At 31.8% G+C, this 10,647-nt stretch overlaps 1 protein-coding gene across 1 annotated transcript in view; it reads right to left on the bottom strand.

The window, feature by feature from the left end:
• Positions 1-6,003, bottom strand: part of LOC106461193 (5-hydroxytryptamine receptor 2C-like) — an 18,270-nt gene extending 12,267 nt beyond the window's left edge. Inside the window, exon 1 of the mRNA XM_013920989.2 lies at positions 5,162-6,003. Within this exon, the coding sequence (XP_013776443.2) occupies positions 5,162-5,642 (481 nt within the window). The 5' untranslated portion in view covers positions 5,643-6,003. The remainder of the gene's footprint in view (positions 1-5,161) is intronic.
• Positions 6,004-10,647: the final 4,644 nt, after the last annotated feature.

Below are 10,647 nucleotides of genomic sequence, written 5' to 3'. Positions count from 1 at the left end.
CTTTGAATATCACGATAAGCCCAACTGATCGATAACTTGTCACAACTTTCCTTGAATACCACATAAGCACAGCTAATCGATCCCTTGTCACAACTTTCTTTGAATATTGCAATAAGCCCAACTGATCGATCACTTGTCACAACTGTCCTTGAATACCACGTAAGCCCAACTGATCGATAACTTGTCACAAGTTTCCTTGAATACCACTTAAGCACAGCTGATCGATCATTTGTCGTCATCTTTGTCATTCGAAAGTATGACAAGAACACAACTGAAACACTTAACACATTCTTCTTACTATGGAAAGGAATATTCTGTAAGTTTGCTTTAGAACAATAATTCTAGAGCCGCATATCAAGCTGAAGAGTTATTTCATTTATGAACTTCTTAACCCAGAAAATTACAAAACCGAGATCCTAGCCCAAAAAACGTAAAAGGTTAGATATTCTTATTATCCCGAGAAAAAATAGTTTTTATATTCCTAGAAAAATTAGCTTTGTGTAAGATATTGAAAACAAGTTATTGTTTCTTGAGGACGAAAGTAAGATATGTTGTGTGTAATACTTTGTTATTATACTATTCAAGAGACAGATTTCTAATTGTTTTCGCATGAATTTCTTAAATTACTTTGAAATTTTGAACAAAGATACGAGAATCTAGAGTTTGGACAAAATTAAAGGTGAAAGTGGCGAGTTGGCAAAAGGTAACAAGGTGAAAGCGGGGGTTGAAACTTAAGGCAAGGGACTCGAGTCTGTCTTGAGCATATCGTGGAATAAGTGGTAGACATCTTTATCGTGATATTTTGTTCAATCGTTTTCTGACTACTCACAGTACTTTGTGATTCTTACCCCTAGCATAGCGGTAAAAAGACAAGTTTTTTTTTCTGGCACATTTTATACATTCATGGAGAAATGACAATCATTCCTCTTGTGCGAGTGAAACAAATTTTTGGTGTGGGTGTTTTTGCTTTGCTTTGTTTCGAATTTTGCACAAAGCTATACGAGGGCTATTTGCGCTAACCATCTCTAATTTAGCAGTGATAGACTAGAGGAAAGATAGCTAATCAACACCACCCACCGCCAATTCTTGGGCTACTCTTTTTCAACGAATAGAGAGATTGACCGTCATTTTATAATGCCCTCACGGCTGAAAGTACGAGCATGTTCGGTGATGGAGATTCGAACCCGCGATCATCACATTGCGAGTTGATCGCCCTAACCACCAGGCCATGGTGTGGATAGCGAAAGTCACTCACCACTGACCTAGTTTAAAATATGTGTCGCCTACAAGCAATGATTTGTAAGCCCTATTGTAGATGTAAGCTTTATGGTGCTATTTGTATTTTTTCTGTAAATAGTACAGTTGTTAACGTATATACAACATGCTAATCCATGAATTACCAGTGTTGGTCTTTGTATTGCATCATATTGAGTAATATTGTGTCTTTGCATGTTACAATACTGAATGTAAAACAAAAAAACGAATCCAAATACTGGGTAGAAGTACTCGTTTTTTATATAAAATACACAGTCATTATTGGGGGTTACTGCAATATTGATGGCATATTTGTTTATTGATATGTTATTAGAGATTTTATAACCAATTGTTTTTAAACAGTTAAGAAAACTTATGTTCAAGCCCCTGCTTTTAATTTCTAGAAAAAAAGTACCGCATCTCTGTTGACAAATGGAAGTGGAGTGGAATTTTAAGTTTTAGAAGATAATAGTTTAAACGCTTTTGAGTGAGCTATTTGGGATGGAGATGGAGGGAGAGTAATGTCATTGATTACGTCAGTTAATTATCAATTCGTGAAGCAAACGAATCAGTCATAGAAATAATTACGATGCCCCGTATTTATATCTAAACAAACAATTTAAAACAGGTTCCGAATTTCAGATTCGAAGAGATCTGGCAGAAACTAAGTGCTTTTTTAAAACCCAATAGGTTGCGTACTCCATGGGTAATTTTAGGGTTAACTGAATGCATTGCCAAGTGGCGTAAACTTACCTCACACTGTTATTTGTTCTTTCGATGATAGGTCACATAATGAATCTGTGCTAATTGCTATTTTCATGACATTCCGCATAACATAAAAATTATACGTTTTATACCGAATTACATAATTTCATGATAACTGCTCTATTGAAGAGGGACAAAAGAATTCACTAATGAGTAAAAGAAGGAAGGACGAAAATACAAAGATCACTGCTGGCGGTACAACTAAATGTTCTGTTTTGATTACTCTACTGAATGGTAATAACATAACTCTAATCTGTTTGTTATAGGGTTAACAATATAATGCCTCACAGTTTGTTATAGGATTGACAATATAATGCCTGACAATTTGTTATAGGGTTGACAATATAATGTCCCACAGTTTGTTATAGGGTTGACAATATAATGCCTCACAGTTTGTTATAGGATTGACAATATAATGTCTCACAGTTTGTTATAGGGTTGACAATATAATGTCCCACAGTTTGTTATAGGGTTAACAATATAATGTCTTACAGTTTGTTATAGGGTTAACAACATAATGCCTGACAGTTTGTTATAGGGTTGACAATATAATGTCTCACACTTTGTTATAGGGTTGACAATATAATGTCTCACAGTTTGTTATAGGGTTGACAATATAATGTCTCACAGTCTGTTATAGGGTTGACAATATAATGCCTCACAGTTTGTTATAGGAGTGACAATATAATGTCCCACAGTTTGTTATAGGGTTGACAATATAATGTCTCACAGTTTGTTATAGGGTTGACAATATAATGACTAACAGTTGACTGGTGTATTAAGGGATGACATATAAATAATCATGCATTATTTTAGCGAATACTAGTGATATCATATTTTAGTTTTCGTTGTATTAAGGAACGGTGACATAACTCCTCATTACAGATTGGTATATTGAAGGAAGACAACATATTTGACCACTATTGATCACTGTGCTCGTTATTCACTGCTATATTGACTGGCTAAGCGTTAAATTGAGGGTGGGGACATAATATTATCTGCTTACTGTCATAGTGGTTGCGTGACATAATTCATTGCTCCTTGCTACATTGAGGGGAGTAATATAACAGTTTACTACTGACTGCTATTTATTGAGAGGAGTAATATAACAGTTTACTACAGATTGCTATATATTGAGAAAAGTAATATAACAGTTTACTACTAACAGAAAGTATAGAAAAAGACATTTGCACTCCAGATATTTACATATAAAATAATTTTTATATTTTAACCAACATTTTGCCTTTGCGGATTCCTAAAAGTAGAAAGATTAGTTAAAATAAAGAAAATTCTATTATATATATCTGGAGTGTTTTTTCTAAACTTTTATAGCTGCTTTTTCTGTTGGTGAGATGTTATCTTTTTCTTAATGATTTTTCATGTGTTGCTAGGAAGGGGATATATTGTTCTGTGGCTGTTGATGTTTTTGGCGGTTGATACGTCTGTGAGTCAAATGGGTGATTGCTGATTGATAGGTGATTCAGATTGTCTTCTTGGTGATTTGGAGTTTGTATATTAACCCCGAGGAAGCCTCAAAAGCTTCAAAAGGTTAAAATAAAATAAAAATAATTTTATATATATCTGGAGTGTATAGGTCGTTTTTTCTAAACTTCTTATCAAAATGTATAAATCCCTCCAGTATGCATTACAAATTGAAAAGACAACAAAAAATTAGTACTGATAGCTATATAAAGCGAAGACCAGAATTAACACTACTGACTGTTCACCGAGCGAAGATTAAATCACTGATCATTTCCATATTGATGGAAGGAAACACTGTTTTGAAAGTAGAGAATATTGTATTACTATTTACAGAGAGAAAAGAAGAACTTGTCACTACAGATTTTCACCTCGAAGGAATATATCATATCATTTGAGAACAAAACAGTTCAACACTGTAACTGAATGACGGATATACAGAAGAGACAGAACAAGTTATCTCCATATACATTGTCGTACAGTAGCTCTCTTCAAGTATTGTTAGCTAAAAATATAACTATACCATTTACTTACCAACATATCCGACTTTTTTACTATTGTAGTAAGAATTCGTATGTATATTAATGCTAGTTATTGTATTAAATGACACAACATTGTTGATTACTATTATAACTCATTACTGTAGACTGCTATACTAGTGACGGTAATAGAACTCCTTGTTGGATTTCATATTAACCCTGAACTTGCCAACTTGTATTTATATCGCTTACAATCAGTACGGTACACATATTGAGTCAACTTACATTTTTGCCTATTACTACACTCAGCGTAAAGAACTGACCACAAGTAATTGATATTACTAAATTGTTAATATAATATACATAAGGGACCCTATCAATAATTGCAATATTTATGGTATTATTATTTACATTTTATTTTTGTGTGATCCACATGTCATTCGTGACCATTTAATTAGCAAAGTCATGGCTCCATAAGTAATAGTGCACAAATAGTTCAGAACAATCTATTTAAAAACAGATGTGATACATAGACCCTACTGGTAATTATAGAGTTAAAGACCATAGGTACCAATATAACTTAATAATGACAAATGTCTTTAAGGGAAAAAATATTAATCATTTGTTAATGATGTTAGGTTAAAAAATCAGTTAAAGATAAAAAAAATACCTGACTATATAGCCCAAGCGGTTTCATCAGGGGTAAACTGGATATGACTAAGTAAAGTAATTTTAAAGCCATTCCCAGTTTGCCCCTGGTGAAGAAAGGTCCACTTTTTGAAAATTGGTATTACATCTCTGAACGTTGAAAATCACTTAAACAATTCACTCCTCTCTGATGTAATCAAGTGATAACTGCATTATATACTGAGTGGTACTTTATTACACGTGTAATTTATAAATACAGTTTAAATTGGTTACTACATTAAATCCCCTAACAGATTTTCTCAGATAAAAATAAAAATATACCATTTATAAATTAGTTACCATATTAAATCTCTCTAACAGATTTTCTCAGATAAAAATAAGACTATATAATTTATAAATTGGTTACTACATTAAATCCCTCTAACAGATTTTCTAAGATAAAAAAATAAGACTATACAATTTATAAATTGGTTTCTACATTAAATCCCTCAAACAGACTTTCTCAGATAAAAAATAAAATTATCCCATTTGCTTACCAAAAAACTCATCCACGATTCCGAAAGGCATCACTACTATACAGACTAACAGGTCAGCCACGGCGAGCGACAATAAGAAATAATTGGTGATATTTTGGAGTTGACGTTCTCGGCATATTGCGAGACACACCAGCACGTTTCCCAGTCCTCCGCATATAACAAAAACCAGAAGAAGTAGGCTTAACCATTTGTATCCAGAAGATAAGTCTTGGTTATAAAATGATTCAACTTCAGTTGATGAAGTATTAGTGACTATTGTACTTGTAAGCATGAAGAAAGTTATGTTTCTATTGTCATAATTATCTGTCGAGTTCACTTCTCCTATTAATGAAATCTTATCAGAAGCACTTGGTGTTGTCAATTCTACAGTAACGTTCGAATCCGTGGAAATCATGTTATTTTTCGTTTTCCTAAACCACACAATATTGCTCAGTTCACCAGTACCGTGGCTGAAATCAAGAAATATACCGCTTCCGTTCATGAGCTTATTGAAGTACTATTTAGGTTATCCTAAACAAATCTCATAAGATTATCCCTTGTATAAACCAACAGTAGATACATATAAGCATGTTTGGTTGGAGATAGACCGGAATTGTTTTCTTTTAAACTTGAAAAATCGAACACGTTCTCTCTTCGTCACGTTGCACAGTCATCAAAGTGAGAACTGAAGATTGAACTCCCTGATAAATTCTTCTGATTTCTTTTACGTTAAATAAAACCTCATAATTTAGAGGAAAACGTTTAGTGTTGTTTTTTATTTTTTCATTTGCTGTAAAAGTTGGTAAACATAGACGTAGAAACAATTTTTTCAGACATAAAGGCGTTTGGTTTATGGATACACTGAAAGCTGTTGACTTTTGTCTTTTTTATTCTTGTTCTTTATTACCTAGGACCCTTTAATGCTGAAAATCGTCTTCAACGACAATAAAAACTTGTTGCTATTGAAGCTATAAAAGTCTCTCCGGTATAAATGAATCCTTTGATTCTTTACGAAAATATGATACTTGTCTCATGAAGATAGATCATCTAAAGCAAAAACAAACAAAAAAATCTATATAGATTATTGCGTTTCAGCATAGTTGTTTTATTGATATATTATAAACTTTTAAGTAAAAGAAATACTTAGAAAGACTTATGGTGCAGCAAACAAACAAATAGTTTATCTGAAGGAATATTTAATAGTTTTAATAGCAACGACTCAAACATACCCTGTTAATAGCTACGAAAATCAACTGTCAAAACAAGTGTTTGAAATAAGTATTTTTCGTGATACTAAGGTATCAGATTTAGGAGATGTTTCGTGATATGTAAGGTATCAGATTCTGGAGATGTTTCGTGATATGTAAGGTATCAGAATCTGAAGATGTTTCGTGATATGTAAGGTATCAGAATCTGAAGATGTTTCGTGATATCTTAGGTATCAAATTCTGCAGATGTTTCGTGATATCTAAGGTATCAAATTCTGCAGATGTTTCGTGATATGTAAGGTATCAGATTCTGAAGATGTTTCGTGATATGTAAGGTATCAGAATCTGAAGATGTTTCGTGATCTCCCTCATGTTTCCTTTAGGCGTATTAATTTCCATTTTTACAAATACATATTTTTAAAGACATACGTAATTATGAAAGATAGCATTATATATCGTTTTGAATTTGAAAGGTAAGGTTTTAAAACGAAGTAACAGAAAAAGCGCGGACAGTTATTGTCTTTTGATTTTTTTACATTAATGTTATTTAGCGGGAAACTGTGTAATCAGCATAACTTCTGCTATGTTGACATAGAAGCTTCCTTAAATAATGTTTTATAGATTGGAAACCATTGCTTCGTATGTATCGTGACTAACTTAAGAAGATGGACAGGTATACGTTAATAATGTTTCCGTCACTTAGTCAAGAAATATGGATATGCCCTGTCATAAGCTAAATACTATGCACGTAGGTGAGTCGTGACGTCATTGTTTGTTTAAGAGCTTTCAACATTTTTTTAATGGTGAAAACTGGGCTTCATAGTGGTCAAGAACAACAAGCTTGCTCAAATGAAATAGTTAATTCCCGTGTTAATTGCTAGTAAGCGCCGTTTAACGTTTCCAAATGATGACGTCACAAGGTTGATGTTTTAGACCGACGGTGTTAAAAAAAATTCAAGCCTTTTGTTATGCTGTGTGAATGGAAAGGGGAAACAATATTTTCACTAATCACAAATTATATGTTGGAAATAAAGGACTATGAATATTTGTCCTCGTAATGAAAGTTAGTTTAGTATATGAAGATAGTCATGTAAAATAAATTCAGGCTACAACGACACTTATAAAAGTTCTGAACATATTATCGAATTTCGACAACATGCAAAGATTATATGCTTTGAGACGCCGTTTAATGTAATGTTTTTTAATTCGATCTTGTGACGAATTAGCTGTTTATTAATAGTGCAGAACTCTGAAGTCAAAGTTCTAAATTAATTTTTGCTTGTAACACTGATTAAAATTTTGAGTGCTTTTATTGAAATAACTAATTAAAAAATGCAGACAAATTCATTACGAGCTTTCTTGTAATTTGACAGTAGAGTTTTGTTTGCATCTAATTAATGTACTTGAGTTTGTGGCAAAGCTATTAAGGCTATCTGCCCCCATATCTAATTTTGAACTACAGGCCAAATGGAAGACATCCAGTCAGCATCTACATTAAGGGATTAAATGTCACTTTTATAACGCACCCACAGTTTAAAGTGTTTTGACTGTAGTGTGGTATTGCATACGGATTCGAAATCTGGTCGTCAGCTCCAAAATGTAAAGTTATGCCACAGTACCATTCCGTGCACTTTATAGTAGATAAAAATACATAAAAGACATCTAGTTACGTCAGACATGGCGGAGTATCAAGAAAACACATATTCTAATGCTGATTTACGTAACATATATAAACGAGATTTTACAAGACTTTGCAATAATGCTCCATTTTAAATAATTTATTTTCATTTCAAGAATAGCGTTTGTTTATATAGTATTAAAGTTATCATATAACTATAAATGATTATCACTTACTAAGAACGTTGGAGATTGTCTTTCAGTTTAAACATAAAATAAACTACCATTATAGTTTCATTTATAGTTATTTCTGTTTAGCCAGCTTTTGAAATTAAGTTTGGGAAACCTACTGAGGAAAAATCGGAGAACACTAACTTTTGTCATAATTTTAAGGTGGAAAGTTTATTTTTAAAACTAAGAACTAACTTGAAAAAAAAGTGAAATCGTGCTCACGTCGTTTACAAGATGTGGGATGTAACAACAAACATCATGCTAAGCTTATCTTGATGAAGAGCAGTCTCTGAAAATAATAAGTTAATACTCTTCAGAACCAAAGATAAATATTATCACTGCTATGTTTATGAACTTAGTATCTTCTTTCTAACTTCTATAGACGCCCGTTATGTATATGCATTTATAATTGAAAACAGAATAAAATATACGACTTTACTTGATAAAGTTTTCGCTCAAACCTCAAAGCGAACGATGACTGACTTCTATATCGGTTTCACATTTAAAAGTATTTCTTTAACAATTTTTAACTTCACAAAAGATATTATTTTTCGTATATTTCACATCTTATTTGTTCGTTTATAAATATTCTTCAGTTTTGATGCTCTCTGATTGTATATGCAATACATTTATTTTGCAAATCAATTGCCCAATTAGTTGAAAGTTTGACAATATAATTCAAATTTATGAATTATGGTATAAAAGTTTTGACTGCATACACTAATGTTAAAACAATAAAGCATTTCCAGGAAAACAATAATTGTGTAATTTCAAGTGTTTCAACAGTTGAATACTAATGTTAAAACAATAAAGCATTTCTAGGAAAACAATAATTGTTTAATTTCAAGTGTTTCAACAGTTGAATACTAATATTAAAACATTAAAGCATTTCCAGGAAAACAATAATTGTTTAATTTCAAGTGTTTCAACAGTTGAATGCTAATGTTAAAACGCTAAATCGTTTTCAGACAAACATTTAATGTTCAGTGTGATGTCTTTAACAGTTTTTTCGAGAAGTACTAGCATTTCCTTCGTTGAAGTTGAAACGATAAACTTGGTTATTATTAACGGGTGTGGTGTTTTGTATTGTTGTGTTAGGCATTAATTACTTTCCTTATTGAAGATAACATTAATTAGTACTTGACCTTGCACTTTTATTTTGAAATAAAGATTTCATATCTAGTGTCATAAATATTATTAATAATATATCGAAATATAAAATAAATATAACTAAGAGGAAGTCAAGCGTTATATATATATATATAATTTTTAGTTTTATAACGAATAATTTCGTATTTTGTCAAGTTTATTGCGATTATTTAATCCAACATTGAGAATATGATGATTTTAAATGCTTAATCATAATCAATCTGTTCGATATATTCCTCAAGTAAAAGTTCTTGTTTAGATTCTGGTTAATTGTTTAGCTCTGGTATATTGTTTAGCTTCTGGTATATTGTTTAGATTCTGGTATATTATTTAGATTCTAGTATATTGCTTTACTGAATAACTGTTATTCTTAAGCCTGTTTCAACATTGCTGCTTGATCCATAACATTTAAAAAATTAATTACATCGTTTTTGTAGTTTGTTACTGTAATTAATACTCAATACAAGCGTAAACAGCCCAATGAATATAGTCAATATTTTTCAGAATTTTTTGCAAGATTAATGATAGTTAAAGTATCATTTTGGAAGCGTTATATAATATATTAATATATTCACATATAATTCAACATGTAAGAGTTTATTAATATGAATATTCAGGAATGTGGAACACAGCACTTCACACCCTTCAAAGCCATTTTGCAACGCTGGACTTGTGGTAAAAACCGAATTCGTAGAGTAAAGGTGGTAATATGGAGTTCAAGGTTATTTAGTTGCATATATTTCGCTAACGACTTGCTAAACGTTACGTAATATTACTCACAACAAACTGAAAACGTCGGTAGCAGAAATAAACCGAACTCAAGAAACTGCAACGTTATCGAATAGTTTGGACCGTAGCTAGTTTGACTAAAATCACTCATTTTTACTACTTTACAAAAAAAGAGAGATTTATAGAAAGAAATTACTTTAATATAAACTTTTATATACATCGTTACATCTTCAGCCATGGTAGTTTTAGAAATAATTATAAAAACTATCCATCTAGATACTAAGACGCAGATTTCTTAAATAAAAAATAATATTCAAGTATCACTGCTTGTAACAAATAAATGATAAGAAAAATGAAAAAGAAACGTAAATATATTGTTTGAGAAACGTATAAGTGAAATAATTATTTACATAACTTTGTACAGTCAAATGAGTGTGAACACGACTGATGTCTTGCACCACACGCCTTATCCTGCTTGATTTACTGTTGGTATTGTTACGACAGACGAAGTCACGTGACTCTAGTAACACGTCATGAGATTCTAGAAAGATCATGCCCATTCGTGAAGCCTCG

This window comes from Limulus polyphemus, unplaced genomic scaffold (assembly GCF_000517525.1).
Source record: "Limulus polyphemus unplaced genomic scaffold, Limulus_polyphemus-2.1.2 Scaffold912, whole genome shotgun sequence".
Taxonomy (NCBI): Eukaryota; Metazoa; Arthropoda; class Merostomata; order Xiphosura; family Limulidae; genus Limulus; species Limulus polyphemus.
Note: the sequence above shows the minus strand (reverse complement) of the source record. Positions and strands in the feature narration are given on the sequence as shown.